Below are 20,638 nucleotides of genomic sequence, written 5' to 3'. Positions count from 1 at the left end.
CTGACACAGTTTAAATTTTGCTTCTTTGGGACCCCTCTACCACGAGAATGCTCTGATCTTATTTCCTTTGATTGACTCACCCCTTTACAGCTCAAACTAAATTCTCATTTCTACAGACATCCCCAGTCTTCCCAAAGAAAAGGCAGGCTTCCTTCCTCTCTCTGTTTCTCTAGCTCTCCATCCTTAGAACAATGGCCACTTCCTGGTTTATATGCTATCTTATGGACAGAGCCGGAGTTCTGTGCTCTGATAAGTATCTGAGATCTTGGTCCCTCCTGCATTCCTCCTAGGGGTTGGCACGGAGTTTAGAGTGTGCGAAGGGCACACAACGCCCCCGGGCCTGGTGGCTGAGAATTGGAATGGACCTCAGAGGTGATCAATGTCTTCCGAGCCTGCAGGCGGGAAGATGAGTGGCCAGGCTCCCCGGATCAGGTCCATAAACATCTTTTTGACAGAACAGACTAACTTCAAAGCCTAGCAATTTTAGATTATATTTGCATTGGAGGCTTTTAAAGTAGCAAAACTTTAGATTTATGTCTTTGTGAACAGATGTGGAAAGGAAAATCAATTCCTCGTAGGATTGGCTTATTTGTTTTTTATCTCAGTACTAAATATTATGCAGCGAGTGACAAATTAATACATAAATTGACCCGGAGACATCTACATACTGGATGGGTGATCAGAATGGAACGAGTGGCTCTAGCCACTCAGAGTCAGGAAGAATGGATGCTTGCCTGTCAATCAGATGTTTCCCAGCAAGACTGGCAGGAAGTCAGCTTGAGTGGGAGGTGGGAGATGCCCACAGGCTTCATGGGGGACAGGTGGCATGCAGGTAGGCAGTGCTACCTTACGACACTGGCGTTGAAGGTGTGATTCAACCGTAATCCATGGACAGTTGGGCAGCATCCGTTTGCTCCCCACCTGTGTCCTTCCATTCTCCCCCAGAATGAGTGAAACAAAGAGGGGGATCCTGGTGATGCAGCGGTGCTGGCACCGGTGGCCTGTGGGGCTCTGCTGGCAAGGCTGAGTGATGTGAGCAAACAGAAGTGTGACCTTACTCTTTAGGATCAGTCCTTGCCACCCCATAGCTCCAGGGCAGAGCAGGCAGGTAGACAGGAGAAGCAGGAGCCAGGGTCACAGAGACAAGTGCACCTGCCTATTCCTGGGCCAGATATTCCACTGCCCAGGATTCCCAAGCATAGGAGGGACCCGAGGGGACCGTGGGATTTGAGAGCCACCAAGGGAATGCCACAGCTAGCTCCTGCTGCCAGTCGGAACCAGCTTTCAGACAAAGCAGATGAGGCAGAAAGAGCAAGGCAGTTCTCTAGGAAAAAAAAAAAAATTCCATGAATGTGGAAAAAAACCCAAAATGACTGCTTTTCCCAAGAGAGGGCACATCAAAGAGGAAGCTTTTGATATACTCTAGCTAAATGCCAAACAGCCAGTCCGGCTCTGGAGAGAAAGAGAGAGAGAGAGAGAGAGAGAGAGAGAGAGAGAGAGAGAGAGAGAGAGAAGATAAGAGGGGTGTGACAGAGTATTTTCTATTTGTCTGGCAACCTCTCTTTGGGTTTTATCAGGACAGGACACGGATGTCCTTTAAGGCTCACAATGGAAGAGGGACAATAGAAAAGAGGCAGTTTGCATAATCAGGAAGGCAGGCATAGAAGCCAGAAATGACAGCTGGATGTCCTTATCCTCCAGATACCCGGGTGAAATCCCCAGTCACTTTTCTAAAGAGGCCGGGGGTTCCTTCCTGGCTACAGAAGTACCCGTGACTGATCGGCATGAGAAAGAGCCCCTCCCCACCCCCAAACCCCCGAATGAAAAAGAGCCCCTCCCCCCCCCCCCCACACACACTCGAAAACACCATCTCGAGGAAGCTGTGAAGGCGCCGGGGAATTGGAGCCTCGAGTGTCAAGTGTCCCAACTGGGTCAAATAAAGATTTCTGTCTGGAAATAGAGAGGAGGTGATTTAATTGGTCAGTTCCACCTTGACAACTATTCAATTAAAACTTTATAATGAAACACCTGTAACAGTCGCTTCCACTGCACCCCCATAATCCCCGGAAAGGTGAGCAAGCCTTAGGGTAATTGGGGTGGGGTGGGGACAGCAATACCTCTAAGGTTCTCATTCTCTGGCTCATCCCGGGGTGTATAGAAGGGGTTAGGGGTGATCTTTACACCCACAGCTCCTACAAGGCGTAAGTACTGATTCGGAGTAGACAGAGATGATTTTTATGTCTTGAGTATCACCCCCCACCCAAGTATTTATATCCATCTCAGAGGTTTGTATGTAAATCAACACTTGAGTGTTCAAAGGCTCTAGGTCTCTTTTGCAGTCAACGCCAGATGCAATGGATCTAACTTTTTCCCATGTGCTCAAGGTACAAAAGTAATTTTTTCAAAGGCAAAAATACGGCTTGATCTTTCAAAACTTCCTAGGGAATTTATGGCCCTGAAAAAAAAAAAACAATTAAGAATGGAGGATTTCAAATAGTAGTTGCTTTTGCATAGAGGGGGGCATCTTTTCCAAACCTGTCCGTGCTCCCATCAGACAGGGTCCTCCCTCAGAAAGGGACGTCTCTTCACCTGGATTCTCACAGGTGAGAGCCTGGGCCAGCAGCACGCAGGCTTTTTGATTAAGTTGTTCAGGTGTCTGAAGGGGTGGGGGTGGGGGTGGGGTGGGAGTGGGGAGGCAATCCAAACAGCCACATGACTAGATTTAAAAATCAAAGCAGGTTGGGAAAACAGGGAGGGGAAGGGAGGAGAGGCACCTGGGCTGGCTAGTCCAACTCAGGTCCCAGGCAGTCTCCTTGACTGACTGCAGGGTTTAGTGCTGGAGGGCTGGCTGGCTGTCTTCCGCCAGGCAGCCCAGCTTCTCCCTTGGTCCCAGGCTGTCTCCTGTGCCCCAGAGCTTTTTTAGGAACCCCACCCCCACCTCCCCATCCATACCTCATCCAGTTGGTGGTTAGAGAACCCTAAGACAGGGAGAAAGAGAAGGAAACTTTTGGAGTCTTCAATGGGCCGAACGTTTTAATCAAATCCGGAAACACTACCTACATCAATAGCTCAACAGCCCTGGACGCTCCAAGGACACACGTGTTGATGGTGGCTAATGCCACCACGGGTTATCTTTTCAACGGTTGTGTCTTTTGAGTCTTTCTAATTAGGCTAAATATTAAAGTTTTTTTTTTTTAACTTAACAAAAATGCCACCATTGGAGATTTTATTAGCCACCTAGGTTCAAGTTATTAACTTACTTTACCGGTGAATTGTTTTTTGGCTCTTTCAAATTCAAAGTAGGCTTGAAGGGTGGCTCAGAGGTTAAGAGCACTGGTTGCTCTTGCAGACCCAGATTTGACTCCCAGCCCCCACACAGTGGATCACAACCATCTATATCTGCAGTTCCAGGGGATCCAGGCCCTCTTCTGGCCAACTTGGGCACTGAACACCTAGTGCACATAAACATACATGCAGACAAAACATAGCATCATATAAATATAATAAAGTAGAAAAAAAAACCCAGAAAGATCACCACAGTTCCTTTTTTTTCTCAGTAAATTTGTCTTAACCCCTTTATCTTTTGCCCGATCATTTTTTTTCTCTTCTCTCAACGAATGCACGTTGAATTAATTAATCAAAAGATCCCGGCCACAGACTTGCTACCTGCCTCAATGCTTAACATTCCCGAAAGGAAGACACACACGCAGCCTTATATCTGATATGCCTTAAACAGCTCAACAGCTGGGCCACTTCCTAACCTCCATTCAGGTAATCGACCTCCCACCGATAATCCCGAGTTATCATTTACTTAATCTTATATTCTACATTGGCTGTTCTGTACCCAGTTGGGCAGCACCCTGGGCCACACTCCCAACTCTTACATGGCAGCTACATAGAGATCTCCCTGTCCTCCACTCTTCTCAGGCATGACGTCTTTCCTCTCCTCCATATTCTCCTCTCTTGGTCCCAAAGTTCTGGAACCCTAAAAGTCCCTCCTCTGTCTGCCCTGCCTCGCCATTGGCTGCCAGCATCTTTATTTACCAATCAGAACCAACTGGAGGGCAGGGTCTCTCAGTGTCTTTCCTGTGGACTCTTGGGCAGCATTAGGCCAAACCCACTACAAATTTATATATATATATATATATATATATATATAAAAAATATATATTTGACTTGTGCGCACATGCATGTGTGTGTGTATATGTGTGTGTGTGTGTGTGTGTGTGTGTATCTGTGTCTGTGAGTACAGGCACATGTTTACCATACCACAAATAGAGAGGTCAGAGGACAAACTTGGGTATTGGTCCTTACCTTCCACTTTGAGACAAGGTCTTGAGGGATCTAGTTGTCTCTGTGTCTCCCATCTCACCATGATCACACACACACACACTAAAGTGCCCAGCTTCATCTGTGGGTCCTGGATATCTGAATTTGGGTCTTCATGCTTCAAGTGCAGGAGGCAAGCGCTTTACGAACTGAACCACTTCCCAGCCATTCTCTTCCAAGTTTTCAGCACGAAAGAAACAAATATGCAGCTGGACTCTCCAGACTGTGTCTTCACGTTTCTCTCTGTGTGTGCATGTGTGCGTGTGCTATGAGTGGAGTATGCGTGTGTGTTGTTTGTATGTATGTGTGTTGTGTGTGTGATATGTGTGTTGTATTTATACATGTTGTGGGTAGTTGTATGTGCATGTACATCTGTGTGCGGTGCTTTGAGCATGTTACGCAAGCACTCTACCACCGAGGAACACCTCCAGCCCTCTTTGGACTCCTCCAGTCGATCCTTCTCAACTCAGTTTGCTGAGTCTCCAAAACCTCGGCTTCTTTCAGAAGAGTTGCTTTCTTCTTTTCTAATTGACAGCTTTCCGGTTCCAAGTCGGAACAAAGACCTCCTAACCATCTCACCCACCTCCAGCCGACCAGCAACCCAGCGTGATCTGTAGGTCTGCCCTGTGCTTTGGGATTCTTCAGACCTGGCCCTCACAGATAGTCCCACCCTCTTCCTTGTGGCCGAATTGCCTTCAAGCCGAATTGCCTGCTCTTTGCTGATTCCTTTGTCTTGCTAATACTTGTGGGTACCAAGAAACCTAGGCTGTGCTGTGCAGAAGCTTGCTGGAGCGTGGGGGTGGGGAGCACTTGACAGATGAGATAACAAAGCTGAAGTTCCGGTTAGCTCCTGGAGGCCTTTGGTGTTGTCCTAATGATGGACGTCTCTGTCTCTGGATACTTCCTGTCTTCATCCCATTCTCTCCTGTTCCTTGATTCGTGGGCTGTTTAGACACTTGGTTCTGGGTGGTGCTGCTACTTTGGAAGGCTGTAGATATTCAGGAGGTGGAGCCTTGCTGAAGGAAGTGAGCCCCTGGAGGTGGTCCTTGTGGTCTATGGCACTCCCACATTATGCGCTATAGCAAACCCTTTCTCACGGGAAGAGATGCTTCTTGTTGGGTATTCATCACAGTGAGAAACAACTAATGTATCTTCCTCACACAGGGCCCTTCCTTAGAACTACATCTGTAGTCTTGATGATATCCACTAAAAGTGCAAGCCCGCCGGGTGTGGTGGCACACACCTTTAATCCCAGCACTCAGAAGACAGAGAGGCAGGTGGATGTCTGAGTTCGAGGCCAGCCTGGTCTACAAAGTGAGTTCCAGGACAGCCAGGGCTATACAGAGAAACCCTGACTCAAGTGCAAGCCCTAGCTCCGATGTGAGCTTGTTTTCACCTTCATCCCTCAGTGGACTTGAATATTCCCCAACCACTTCTGCACCCTTCAGCCATGGTCCTGAGTCCCACCGCATCCCCTTTAAACTGAGGCGCCTACTCATCCGGATCCTCTGACTGCAGGAGGCTCCCACATCACCACCCGCAAAGAGGGAGCTCTTCTTTTTTGGGGGGAGGGAGCTCTATCTCTGGGTGCTTTTCTTTTGCCTTTATTTTTACGTAAAGTCCAAAGTAAAATAACATTTTAAATCAACTGAGATATAAATCTCGTGGCTCTCTTTGCTGACTAAAATGAGAAAAAACATGGACAGATTCCAAGGAGGGTTAAAAAAAAAAAAAAAACCCAACACCAAAGACCAAACAAACCACCTCTGCCCCAGCTTCAGTTGGCTTAGCCACCCTGCCCTCTCTCTTCTGTTCTTTTAGGCTCTCCAGGTCTCCCTCACTCAAGTGTGGCAAATTATGTAATTAGTGAAAGAGCAACAATTTTGCTGAGAAAATGGTTATGTGTTTATGGAAGTTCAATGGTGCAAAATGTCTAAGGAAAGCCATTTGCTCAGCTAGAGAAAAGACAGGGAACTGGGTCCCCAGCCAGCTCTCAGCAGAGCCTAGGCCAACTGTCAACAAAACCATTTGGAGGCACTACCCGGGGGCCAGGTGCCCGGCTTGGCTGCGTCTCAGCGTCCATCTCTCTTTCTCCTCACCGTTGACTCAGAGCAAAATAATCAGCCACAGCAGAGTTCACAGAAAACAGGTCTTGTGTGCCATTAACCAGTCTTATCGGTGACCTTTGCTAGAGTTACGGCTCCCCAACCCCCACCCCCACCCCCACCCCGTTTTTTTTCTAAGCCATTCGAGTCATTAGACAACGCTGAACCTAATAATTATTTTCTAAGTATCTTCTTGGATATCCAAGGGATTAGAGTATATATTTGCCTTTAATTTACCACCTGGCATGCGGATTGTTTCAGAACCTGCTGGCTGGTTTGCTATAGTCTTTCTTGGCCCACCCTGACTGACAGGCAGGTGCTTACAAATTCTAGCTTCATTTCAACAGAACACTTCACCCAAGGAGTGCCACCTGTACTATAGTGTGTGTCCTAGTCATGGGAAGTACCAAGACACAGGGACCAAGGGCTTGGCTACTGTTCTAATTAGCATTCACTGTCAATTTGACACAACATAGAATCACCTGAAATTGAAACAAACAAACAAACCAAGACACAGGGACCAAGGGCTTGGCTACTGTTCTAATTAGCATTCACTGTCAATTTGACACAACATAGAATCACCTGAAATTGAAACAAACAAACAAACCAAGACACAGGGACCAAGGGCTTGGCTACTGTTCTTATTAGCATTCACTGTTAATTTGACACAACATAGAATCACCTGAAATTCAAACAAACAAACAATCAAAAATGTCATGGAGTCTTTATCAAGCTGGTCTATAGACATTTGTTTTGAGGTCTGCCCACTGTGGGCGGTGCCATCCCTAGGCAAGTGGTCTTGAGCTGTCTGAGAAAACTATCTAAAGCAAGCATGAGCCTGTGAAGAAGCCACAGAGGCAGGCAATGATCATGCATGGTTCGAGTAGGAACACTTCCTACTATGACTCCCCTCAGTGATGGACTGTGTGACCTGGAACTGTAATCCAAATGAAACCTGTCTTCCCCTAAGGTGCTTTTGGCCAGCAGCAGAGAGGAAGCAATAGCGTTAGGGACTTATCAGAGGTTATCACTATATTCTACTTCCAGAAGGAATGTCAGTTTCCTCTGAGGTTAGCACTGGGTCACCTTGCTTGGTCTCCCATCACATCTCTGATCAGGGAAGGAGAGAGGAATGGGAGTGATTTGGAATGGCTCCTCCTCCAGAATAGAAAGAATGAAGTTTGTGGAAGTAGCTGTGGGCGGGCAAGACGACTCCACATGAGGAGAGCAGCAGAGCGACACTTCTTCACTGTCCTGGAGCAACTTGAACATTTCAGTCGAGGGCCCCATCTGTTTTGTTAAATTGACAATTTCCTTCTGCAGGAAATCGAGGTTTATTCTGAGTTTCAGGCTAACTACTGAGTAAGAAATCGCATCACTTTCTAAAGACTCTGCCGTTTAAGACGTTCGGCATGTAACCTAATTTGGTTTGATGGAGTTTGTTTTTGCTTTTTCCATTTGCTACCTAGATATGTGTTTCATTATTTCCCACAGAATTGGGCTCGGGTAGGAGAGCCGGGGAGCCAGAGCTCTCTGAGCCTCAAAGTTACTACACAAAAAAAAAATGAAAGAATATTAAATAAAATTACAATAAATTCCAGGATCAGTTGTCCCAGTGGATTTTCTGACACGTCCCCGATATAAATATACACATACCCCATACATAAATACACATATCACACATGTACACATACACACTTATCTATACACACAAATACACACACACACATATACACATCCTTACATCACACACATACACATATAAACTTATCACACACAAACTCAAAAGGATAATATTTGAACAAACCTAGATATGGGAAGATTATTTATTGGGATTTAAAATTTTTAATTTATTTGATATGTTTAATATACTTATTTGTATATTTTAACTACACTTGTTTGTGTGTAGATCTGTGTGTGCATGTGCATGCCCCACAGCGCATATGTGCAGGTCAGAATACAACTTGTGGTTTTCTCCTTCTACTGTGTGGATGCCAGGGTGGCATCCAACTCATTGTTGTTAAGCTTGGTGACAAGTGCTTTGCCCACTGAGACATCTTGCCAGCCCACGAGTGTTTTTCATTGGAGAAAAAAGTTTCTATCTGCTGGGGTCCTTTTAGGAGGGATCCGTTCAAAACCCTGTTTTCCATTTTTTTAAATGCAAGGCTTCTAAAAAAGCATTCTAACACGAAGACAGGGGCTTATCTTTCAGAAAGTAATTACAGCATAATGTGAGTTCTTAGAATCAGAAGCGTGAATTCGGAACGGCCCTGTGAATAGTGATATGGGAGGAAGAGACAGGCGAGCAATAGAAGTGTCAACTGTTTAATTGAGGGAGGGTAATGAAGCACCTATCAGGCAGGAGACATAAGCATGTCTGAGTTTCTCAGTGGCAAGCTTTTTTCTGTGTGGCTCTCCTGGTGCCCACGGCAGATAGAGATGAACTTACTTGATGTCACACAAGAGGGCCACCCCTCTCAGGATCCAGTGATCCGGGGACAGCACCGTGCGCAGGTACACCACGGTGATGAAGGTGAGGTCAGTCCGCCTGGGTTTCTTGTAGATAGGACACACGTACAGCTTCGGATCCTTGGGCGCCGTGGAGTTAATGGCAAAAATATGCAGAACAGGAAGCTGCGTGAAGAGAACCTTCGGGGTGGATTCTGTGAGCTTCCCGTTCCGCCTGTCCCAGGATGCTCCATCCATATACAGCCCGTAAATATACACGCCTTCCTGGAGGACCAAGCGACAGAGAAGGAGAGGTGCTGAAAACTAGGCATCCCTTATGTAATGAGGGCTGTCAGTTCGGAAAGAAAACACAAGCCAGTCTTAAGGTGCTAGCTGATAAGAAAACGCCAGGGGGGGCAATCGCATTCACGGAAACATTTGGCCTTGTTTCCCAGGGGACACAGTGAATCTAACTGCACCTCGGGAGTGCCCTGCTGCGAGTTATTGGAACGTGGAGTGGTCGACCTGGGAAACAGGAAGGCCAAGTCACCTCTGCGGGGAGTTGTAAATCCAGTTTGAGCTGTTGCAAGCCTACGACTTGGCGCTGTTGTCAATGGCACCTTGCGCTGAGTCAATCTAGGCAACCCTAGGCTCCACCCCACCTCCTCCACGTGATGAAATGAGAGTAGAGCGCCCCCAGAGGCCTGGGGTGGTACAGCAAGGTAGACACGAGAAAGTGGGACAGAGTTGGCCCTCCCCTGTCGATGACCAACCATCTTCCCTACGTTCTTTCCTACAAACGGACTTGCCTTTGTGGGCCTCACCTCTAAACCGAGGAAGCAAGACCCCCAAGAAAAGGTGACAGCTTGAAATTTGTTAGTGGAGCTGCCTGGTGATGAGTTCTGAGGGTAAACGCAGTGACTTTGGACTGAGGTCATGAGGGCTTTAGCCATGAGAGTGGACTGTGGCAGGAACGGCTTGAAGAGATCCCTGAAGTGCCGCAGGAAGTGTATGGAAAGGAGGAGGAGGAAGCCAGAGCAACTCCACAGAGATGGACAGGCTGGGCTGAGACAATACTTTACTTTCTGACAGAGGGTTCCAAGGTAATAAAGTGAGGTATCACTTGACCGTGGAAGACGAGTGTGCCGAGCTGAAATGTCTGAACTCTATCTTGCAGGCACGGGGGAGCCACAGAATATGTATTCATTAAGACGAGAAAGGGCTGGAGAGGACCATGTGAGCCATAAAGTATATTTATGTAGAAGATGGTGACCGTTTTTCTATTTCTAATGAAGATGGGGTCTGGGGAGGTAAATGTAGATGGTAATAAAGGGCAGAGAGATTAAGCTGCAAAAAGTTTCCAGGGCTCTCTCAGGGTGTTAACTGCATAAGGACCATATATTGTGAACCATAAACCAAGGAACATGGTTTGACGCCAAGATCCTGGGCAGTCCCAGGGCATCAGGTCACAGGCGCTCCAGTCCTTCAGTTAGTGGTTAACAATTACATACAGAACAAGGTGACCACCAGGAAACATCCTACGGCCAAATGTGACCTCTTCTACAGCCCTGGCAATTTAAGGGCCTCAAGAGTCACAGTGAGAAGATACAAGGGCAGGTAGAATGGTGTCACCTTACTGGCTGGTTTTGTGTGTCAACTTGATGCATGCTAGAGTCATCAGAGAGGAAGGAGCCTCAGCTGAGGAGATGCCTCCATGGGATTCAGCTGTAAGAATTTTCTCTATTAGTTATCAAGGGGGGAGGTCTAGCATGCCATCCTTGAGCTGGGATTCCTGGGTTCTACAATAAAAAAAAAAAAAAAAAAAAAAAAAAAGGCTGAGCAAGCCACGAGGAGCAAGCCAGTAAGCAGCACCCCGCCAACGCCTCTGCATCAGCTCCTGCCTTCAGGTTCCTGCCCTGTTTGAGTTCTGGTCCTGACTGCCTTCCATGATAAACACCAATGTGGAGGCGTAAGGTGAACAAACCCTTTCCTCCCCATGGTGTTTTGTTGCAGCGATAGAAACCCTAGCTGAGACACACCCCACATTTGTGTCCACCCAGCATCCCAGATGCAACCGTTTGGCTTTGCAGATATAATTTGCTTAGATATCAACACACTGGGTCTGGAAAGGCCCTAGATCCAATGTGGCCTCTGTGTGTGTGTGTGTGTGTGTGTGTGTAGGGACAGGTCATGCAGAGAGACACAAAGTAGTATAAATCTTCTGACAGTTGTGGTAGGCATTGGAACGATATGTTCAAAACCAACCAATCTTGCCAAGGGCATCAGAAGCCAGGAGAAAGTCATAGAGTAAGGTTGTCTCTCAGCCCCCTTCTGGAGGAAACTAACACTACCGGTTATTGATTTATTTTATTGTTTTGAGACAGGGTCTCCCGTATCCCAAGCTGACCTTAAACTACAGATCCTCCTGCTTCCTGCTTCTGTCTCCTAAGTGTTTAGATTACAGGGGTGTGGTACAACATCCAGCTTAGGTGGTGCTGGAGATAGAACCCAGGGCTCCATGCTCGCTAAGCCAGCCCTCTGCAGTGCTTTTGGACTTCAGGACTCCTTAACTGTGAGGGAACACACTCTAAGCTTTCAGTAACCCAGACTCTGGTATTCCAGACAGTAAATATGGATGGGGGTTCCGGGAAGTTAGGAGGTACTATAAGAAATACCTACACACATGGAGGTGACATGGGCGTGTGCACGTAATAACAGGTAGAAGATACAAGAACCTTGGAATGCATAACAGAGAGACCCTAGATTACCTTAAAGGGGGAGATGGAAGAAATATACACTGTCGGGGTGTGTGGAGAGTCATAAGCAACTTTCTAGTAACCGGAGGGAAGATTCCCAGTTACAAAGTGGCAGAAAACTGTCCAGAGCTCAAAAATTCGTGTGTTCAAGTCTCCTCGGTGTTGAGGGAATGGACAGAAGAAAAGGAGAAAGAAAGACTAAGTTTGTTGAGCTGCTGTGTCACATCTGGCGCCAAGCTTCGGAGATGGCGTTTGCAGCCCTGTGACTTCCTGCAGAGAGGCTGAACTGTCACATAGGTTTCAAGTCACTGAAGAACTTGCCCATGCCTGGGTCGAAGAAGCAGAGGGCTTTGGGCCTGCTACCTCCGTAGCATGGCAGACTCTCTGCACGCAGAAGTCTCAAAATACACAGAGGGATGGGACGGTGTAGGAACTGAGCTCCCAACAGTTCAGTGGATTTCAGCAGCCTGTAGCTGCTACAAGGGAATCTGTGAGCCCAGAGCAGGAGCTGGAGACCCACGGAGATCCTTCTAAGCTAAGCAAACATGTACCGAACTTGTGTATGTATGTGTGTGTGTGTGTGTGTGTGTGTGTGTGTGTGTGTGTCTATGTATCTATGCATCTATCTATATCACTCATGGAGTCCCTGGGCTCATTACCCCTTGTCACTAACCTCCCACTCAGCAGCTAGGGGAGGCTTTGGCCTTGTGACTGTCCAGTTACAACAGAGAAAAAGCTCTCTGAAGAGCAGGCAGGCTTCACTGAGAGAGCCAAGGCCAGTTTTTAATTTTGTTTGTTTTGATTTGTTTTGTTTTTGTGGCACTGGGGACTGAACCCAGGGCCTTGCCCACGGGGCACCTGTTTGACTGCTTACTGCACTTACATCCCTGGCCCTCAAAGAGAAGGTTTCACCCTCAGCCCCGCCCACAGCACCTACCGCTGGGGGCGTGATGATCTCTTCCTTGGTCTGCCGCAGGACTTCATTGTGGATGGTCACAGTGTCCAGCGCCCAGCCTTTGTGAGCTCGGGTCACTTCTTGCCTCATTGCTGTGAGGAAGCCTAGAGAGAGAGAGAGAGAGAGAGAGAGAGAGAGAGAGAGAGAGAGAGACTCTTGATGAAGCCCACGTCAGTAACGCAGAGGAAGTAACACTCAGGGCATCTGGACAGTCGCCCAGACAATCGCCTGCCCATCCTGGGAGGAGCTGAGACCACAAGGGGCTCTTCTTACTTGGCATTTGTTTCCATGGGGACAGTGAAGCGATGAAGGGAGGATGAAGAGAGAGGCACCTGGGTTTGGAAGTCCCCTGGAACTCTAAGTCTTTTTAAGGGTTCCAACTCAGACCTAGCTCCCGGTCCCTATTGGAAAACAATATCCAATGTGTGACCGGAATAGTAAAATATTCTGAGAAACAGCCTTCCAATTAAACTCGAATCAAAGCATTATGAAGCTTCTATTTGCCATAATGGGACAATTTCATTTAGTCTAAGGAAATAAGGCATAAACAGCATAATAGGAACCTGACTTTCAATTTGATCAAACAAGGCAATCACACCGGAAAGGGAGAGCTACATCTTTTAATGTGCATAATGCGGTTATTTTTAAGGTAATGTGCGGCTCTGTATCTGTGGTCATTCTCTAAAGTTAATACCTGAGAATCGTGCCATTCAATCCAATAAGAGAAGCCTTTTCTGGAGAGTGGCATTCAACTCAAGAAAAAAAAAATCCTAATTCTTAAAGCCGGCTGGCAAAGAGCGCAAGCCGCCCGTGATTCACCCGTTATGTTTTGGCTTTCATGTAAATGGTGGAATCATCATGGAGTGACTCTCAGTTTAAAATATGGAATGTACACAACCTCGGTGCTCATTTTTAGAATTGCTTGTGTTTTGGTAATTGGATATGTGAATGCCATGTGTTCAGATCATTTCTATCCCCGGCTTCCATCACCGGTGCGCTGTCGTGACCTCTGAGGACCACAGAGGGGAGGTTGCAAGGCATCCTTACTATGCATGTTAATCACGATGGGAGTGGAAGCAAACAATGGTGCCCAGCCTGGCTGTATGAAGGGACTCCGGTTCACGAAAAGGACCTCATTCATTCATTCATTCGTTCATCCGCTCCCTTGAGAGTGACAAAGTTCAAGGTGGCAAAAACTGGAAGAGGCCACAATGGGGAGTCTATCCCTAGACCAGTGGCTCTCAGCCTTCCTAATGCTGTGATCCACTAATACAGTTCCTCTTCTTGTGGTGACCCCCACCCCCACCCCCCACCCCTAAACCATAACATTATTTCAATTGCTGCTTTGTAACTGCAGCTTTGCTCTGCTATGAGCTGTAATGTTTTCTGATGGTCTTAGGCAACCTCGGTGAGAAGGTCACTTGATCCCTGCCTCCCAAAGGGGTCAAGACCCACAGGTTGAGAAATGCTGCTCTGGCGTGAGGTGGAGTCTTAACAGGTCAGGGAGGCTTAGCTATAAAAAGGGAGTTAACAGCAGCTCTCTCTCTCTCTCTCTCTCTCTCTCTCTTAGACTCATTTATTTATTATATATAAGTACACTATAGCTGTCTTCAGATATTCCAGAAGAGGGAGTCAGATCTCTTACGAATGGCTGTGAGCCACCATGATTTGAACTCAGGACCTTCGGAAGAGCAGTTAGTGCTCTTAACCAATGAGCCATCTCTCCAGCCCCGGCTGCTCTCTTTTCAATATATTTTGACTGTTTTATATTTACGGGTATGCACACCATGGGAAAAAGGGTATGGAGAGAAGACAGGAGATGTCAGATCATACTGGAGCTGGAGTACAAGCAGCTGAGAGCTGGACAACACGGGTGCTGGAAACCAAACTCAGGTCTTCTGTAAGAACAGTATACATTCTCAACAGCCGAGCCATCTCTCCAGCCCTGTTGCAAACCTTGAAAGATGTGTGAGGATTTGTGAGGCAGGACAAGACCAGCATGAGCAGCGGCATGTGTGAAGACACAGAGGCAGAGTCTGGGTTAGAGGGTTCCAGATGATTCCAGTACAATGGCAGACACATGGTTTCTCAGGCCAGAGTTCACACTGCCTTGCTTTAAATGCATCCATATAATATATATTTATGTGCATGTGTGTGTACATGCCTATCATAGTATGCGAATGGAAGTCAGTGTGCATGTGTGTGCACATGCCTGCCATGGTATGCGTATGGACGTCAGAGAGTGACTTGCAAGAACCAACACCCTCTTTCCACCACAAGGTCCCCAGGATCTAATTCAAGTTGTCAGGCTTGGTGGCAAGAGCCTTTATCCAAGAGCCATGTCACTGGTCCCACGCTGCTTCTCAGGTGGTGGGAAGAGGACAGTGACTTATCTGCATTTGTATATTAGAACACCCATTCAAAGCACCCATTAAAGCAGGCTCTGGGCCACTAGAGAGAGCCTTCTGCCTTCTTCCAAAAGGCAATCTCCTCATTAACCAGTGTCCAAAAGAACTCTTACAGTGTGAGCTATGCTCATCAGGAAGTACAGTGGAAATTCCTCTGGCAGCAGCAGCTGGACACTGCCTGGGCTCTTCCTGCAGTCCCAGAAGGGGATCTAACCACCAGGCAGTCATATTTTGAATTTATGTGTATGAGAGTTGGCCTGCACACAAGTCTACACCGTGTGTATGTAGTGACCATGGAGGCCAGAAGAGGACACCAAATCCCCTGGAACTAGCACTACAGATGGTCGAAAGCCATTAAGTGGGTGCTGGGAATTGAACCCGGGTCCTCTGGAAGAGTAGCCAGTGTGCTTAACCCCTGAGCCACCTCTTTAGCTTCTCACTTTCATCTTACAACGCTGGGAGATCTCCCACACTTGACATTTCATGTGTTTGTAGGTCAAATATATATATATATATGTGTGTGTGTATACATATATATATATATATATGTGTGTGTGTATACATATATATATATATATATATATACATATACATATATATATGTGTGTGTGTATACATATATATAATATATACATGACTGAGTAAAATATAATGTTATTAATATATTATATGTAATATATATATGAGTAAAATAATAAAACCCAATAATACATCCTTCTAATCAGTCAATGAAAATGTCATTTCTGGATTTATTTATTTGTATGAGTGTTTTGCCAATATGTTTGTATGTGTACCATACAATGTGTCCTGGCATACACCGAGGCCAGAATATTACATCAGACCCCCTGGAACTGTATTTAAAGATGGTTGTGAGCTACAATGTAGGTATGCTAGGAATTGAACCCGGGTCCTCTGCAAGAGCAGCCAGTGACTTTGGCTGCCAAGCCATCTCTCCTGGGCAAAAACATCATTTTTATCATTCAACACACAGTGTTTATCCCTGTGTCTGTTAGACACTGTGTATCCATCTTGAGTACCTGGAGTTAAAATGGCCTTAGCTTATGGTATTTTAAAATTCACCTCTGATGTTATGAAGATACGGGGTCATAGTGTCCCTCCTTCTAACCTTCTCTCTGAACCAGCTGAGGAGTTGATATTCTTTTCCCCGTAACATCTTAAGTCATGACTAAACTGCAAATTGGCCTCACCCAGTTTGGCTTTCAGGGTCAGGCCAGAGGTGTCTGAAAACAAAAGAAAGTGCCCCTCCCCTGAAATTCCCTTTTAATATCTTTTTTCTGCTTCTATGATTTTAGTCATTATCAGGAAGTGCCGCAAAACTCCTGTGCAGTTAAGAGATACCGTTTCCTGTCTGGTCTCTATTGGTGAGCATGCGTACACTCACTGTCCAGACTCCAAAGGCAGATTCCCTGATGCTTGGGCACTCTGAATGCCAGCAGGACGCAATCTAGTACACAGGACCATTTCGAGACTAAGAAAGGCAGTGTTGAGACCTGGAGTAAGGGCCGAGAATGGTTCCTGAGCCATCCCTACTCAGAGAACGTGGAGGAGAGAGGATGCATGTATTTTCAATCTGTCTATCTATAATATGTCTATCTATTCTCTTGTCCACTTGAGATAGTGTCTCATCATCCCATGCCAGCCTCAAATGTCACCCGTAAAGGAGAGTGACCTTCCTTGAGCTTCCAACCCTTCTGTTTCCCTCCTCTAAAACCATTCATTTTATGTAGTATCGAGACTCCAACCCAGGACGCCGTGCATGCTACACGAGTACTCTGCCAGCTAAGCTGCAACCTTGGCCGCTTTTCCTGGCTCCGTCACTTCCCACTGACTTCCTATAAAGGACACGATCTTGTCACATTCGAAATGTACTGAATCTACTGAGGCATTAATTGTTGGACTTTTAAAAAATGAATGGCTGTCTCTGTTGGAGACAGATGTCAAGCCTAATGAAACTACAAGCTGCTCTTTCTGCTGCTTGCATAACTTCTTGTAGGACTATTGATATAGTTTCCTTCACAAAAGCTTGAGAAAAATCAAACACTTTTGTTTAGACATGCATTTAGTTATAATCATTCCGAAAGTGATTCATATGTTCCTGAGCTTGAGAGGAAAAACAAAAAGTCAGTCGGGGCGAGACCTCAACAGCAATAACCTTCTATTCTTCGTGAGATTTAAACCACCCACATGACAAACGGGGGACTTGACTAACCACAGGAGTTACATGTGGTCTAAATGAGACGTTCAAATAATTCTTCCCATCAAATTCATAAAGCATGATGAATTCTTAAAACACTTGTCAAATTCATTATTTTTTTAAAAGCCCCCCACTATTAATCTAGAATTATACTGTGGAAAGTCAGCTCCAAAGCAATACTCGCTATGTTTGAATTCCTAGAACGGGAGCAGTCTGACTCTGAAGCAAGCTGATTTCTGCCGCTTGACTCGTGCAATCAGCTGGCCTAAGGAGAGACGTGGTGTGTTTTAAGTGGTGTTCCCTACAGGGTCCTAGAAAAGCTGGAAGGAGCAGCTGAGCAGGGTGGCTGTGTTTCTCAGCTTTACAGAGAACTGGCTAGCATTCTGTAATGATGGTCCTGTGTCAGGAGCGGGTGGGCGTGTGTGTGTGTTGTGTGTGTGTGTGTGTGTGAGAGAGAGAGAGAGAGAGAGAGAGAGAGAGAGAGGCGCAGAGAGAGACAGACAGAGACAGAGAGGGACAGAGAGAGAGAAAGAGAGACAGAGACAGACAGACACAGAGAGAATGAAAGATGTTCGTGTTGTGCCTGTTTGCTAGACTTCAACATCGGCAATCTCCCTCAATATACCTCATATGTGTGTGTGTGTGATGCATATATGTTTGTTTGTTTACTTTTGAATCAGGGCCTATCACTGAATGAAGAGCTTGCCAATTCAATTAGAACGGCTGGCCAACGAGTGCTGGAGTTATGGGTGTGTAACTGACTTTTACATAGGTGCTAGGGACCTGAGTTCAGGTCCTTACCAACACAGCCATCTCCCCAGGCCCCCAGGTGGGTTTTTTTTTTCTTTATTCAATGAATGAAGCAGTCCTCCTGTAATGGGTCTTGGCCTGCACAGTTATTTCCTGTCTAAACAGTTGCCACGCCTCCCCGCAGCACCTTCCGAGATTAGAAGTGATGTCTCTGTCATGAGTTTATGACAGGCAGTTTTTCCCCCAAATGAGGAGCAAATGTGGTTCATTGGTAAGTTAAATAAAAAGACAGAAATCGTTAGACAAGGATGAGGTTGGTCAGCCGAGCTGAATGAACACGCACTGCGCACCTTTCAGGGGTATATGCTAGATGCTGTGATGTGGGTGTTGGAAACAGCTATGGCAGCTTGGTCCAGAGCCATGAAGTCTGAACTGCTGGAATCCACAGTGTAGTAGCAGAGTTTCTTTCAAGCTACTGTGTGTGTGTGTGTGTGTGTGTGTGTGTGTGCCTTTGCACATGTCTGTGTGCATGTGTGCGTGTGTGTGCACTTTTGCACATGTCTGTGTGCATGTGTGCATATATGTATATGTGTGTGTATGCATGGGTATGTATGTACCCATATGTGTGGTGTGTGCCTTTGCATATGTCTGTGTGCATGTATGCATATGTGTGTGTATGCATGTGCGTGCATGCATGCACAGGTGCATATTTGAAAGCTCGAGAATTGTTTTGTTTTGTTTTTCGAGACAGGGTTTCTCTGTGTAGCCCTGGCTGTCCTGGAACTCACTCTGTAAGCTCGAGATTGAAGTCACGAGTCTTCTGTGATCGAACTCTGACCCTACTTTTCCTGGAGCTTGCCGATTTGGCCTGACCGGCTGGCCATCAAGGTCCCATCCGTCTCTCCCACCCCAGCACTGGATTCCGGCTGCATGCAGCCACACCTAGGTTTTTACAGGTCCTGAGGATCTGAAGTCAGATCCTCCTGCTTGGCTGGCGAGCACTTTACTGACTGGCCCATCTCCCCCGTCCTTTCTCTCGAAGTTTAATGATCCCGGGAGTCATCTGGGGAAAGGACTCCAGTTAATGCAAAGGTTCTGACGCAGCAGCGGCCTCGCGAGGACCACACGTCAGGCTTCGGGGAGCTGAGGTAAAGGTTCTTGTCACACTAGAACAACTACAGGAGTGTTTAAGAAACTGATCATGGAGGCTGTCCGTTTGAGAGTCTGAAGGCCTTAACCCTGGAGAGTAGGAACATGATTGGTTTTGGGCCCCAGCCATTAGTATGTATTAAAACTGTCCCAGGTGATTGTGCTGTGGAGGACAGGCATGAGAACTGCCACTCTGTCAAAGGCTCTCTCAGCCATTGACCCACATTTGTCTTAAGAACTAGTTTGATGGCAGGGAGAGGAGGGAGGGCCTCTAAGAACAAGTGAACTGTCTGGAGGGCTGTCAGTAGGATGAGCTGGCTCTTTGTGGGGTCTCTGGAGATTCACAGGCGCTCTGTGGTGTCATTCATCCAAGTGACAGGCTCTGTCGGACCCACAAACACAGGGGAGGGCTGGCGGGAGGGCTGGGGCCCTCCACCCCAAGTGGCTGGTGTGCAGAAGTGTAACTCCTGACACAGCCTTCTGGCTTTCCCTCAATCCCCTCCAGTCCCAAGAATTCTCTCCCTCCCAAACCTTCCCATCATGCCCTCGGGCATGGTTCTATTTCCACACAAATACTTTTTTTGTCTTTACTGGAATCAACACTGAACACATAAGCACTTCCCAGTCATCTCTCCACCCATCACGAGGACCTCTCTGCTGCCTTGACAACCACAGGCTGTGGTGACGGGTCCTTCCTCTCTTCACCATTCCTGCCTGCTGTCCCCAGCCATTGAGCATCCCATCAACATCTGCTTCGTGTCTGTGTGCATGTGTGTGTGATATGTACGTGTGGACATGTTTGGGGAGTGCAAATGTACATGTGTGTACATGCAAAGGCCAGAGGGCAATGCCAGGAGTCTCCCTCAATGGCTCTTTACCTTACGTTTTGAAACAGGATCTTTCTCCCTTGAACTTGGAGTTCATTATTTAGCTGGACTAGCTGGCCAGCAAGCCCCAGGATGCTCCTTGTCTCCACTCCCTGAGTCAGGCTGGGATTACAGCTCTGTGCCCAGGCGCTCAGCTTCCTTTGTGGGATCTCAGATCTCAGGTCTGTATGGCTGTATCTTGAGCTCTTACTAAGCCATCTCCTCAGTCTCCATGTTCCTCCTCAGTGTCCTATCCAGCAGGATGGCCTCTCCATTCTTAACATCATGGTGTTGACACTGACTTTTTTAGGGGGGGCACAAGTATGCCATGATGCGTGTGTAAAAGTCAGGGGACAACTTAAATCAGCTCCCTCCTTCTACCATGTGGGTTCCAGGGACCAAAGTCAGGTCATCAGGCTTGGTGGCAAGTAGCTTCCTGGTGCCCTTGAGCCATCCTGCTTGCCCAGACCACAGCATCTGTACCTCATGAACTGTACCCTCTTTCTTCCCTGCCTCATTGGCTCCTCCCTTTCCACTGCACACCGGGCAACACCCCAAACACAGGTAAACCCAGGAGCTCCCTTCTTACAGCAGAGCCTCACCGCTGGAGGACGCCAAAGCCACCTGATGTCCTGCCCTGTCCGCAGCTCCCATCTC

At 47.0% G+C, this 20,638-nt stretch overlaps 1 protein-coding gene across 5 annotated transcripts in view; it reads right to left on the bottom strand.

Moving 5' to 3' along the window:
- Positions 1-8,246: 8,246 nt before the first annotated feature.
- Dnah8 (dynein, axonemal, heavy chain 8) overlaps positions 8,247-20,638 on the bottom strand; it is a 248,828-nt gene continuing 236,436 nt past the window's right edge. For 4 of the 5 annotated variants that reach the window (XM_030249467.1, XM_006523588.3, XM_006523591.2 and 1 more), the window contains 2 exons: positions 12,576-12,697; positions 8,247-9,167 (listed from right to left, as the gene is read on the bottom strand). In XM_030249467.1, the coding sequence (XP_030105327.1) occupies positions 8,880-9,167; positions 12,576-12,697 (410 nt within the window). In that variant the 3' untranslated portion in view covers positions 8,247-8,879. The remainder of the gene's footprint in view (positions 9,168-12,575; positions 12,698-20,638) is intronic. The other variant, NM_013811.3, reaches the window with a different exon arrangement.

The sequence above is a fragment of the Mus musculus genome, chromosome 17 (assembly GCF_000001635.26).
Source record: "Mus musculus strain C57BL/6J chromosome 17, GRCm38.p6 C57BL/6J".
Lineage (NCBI taxonomy): Eukaryota > Metazoa > Chordata > Mammalia > Rodentia > Muridae > Mus > Mus musculus.
Note: the sequence above shows the minus strand (reverse complement) of the source record. Positions and strands in the feature narration are given on the sequence as shown.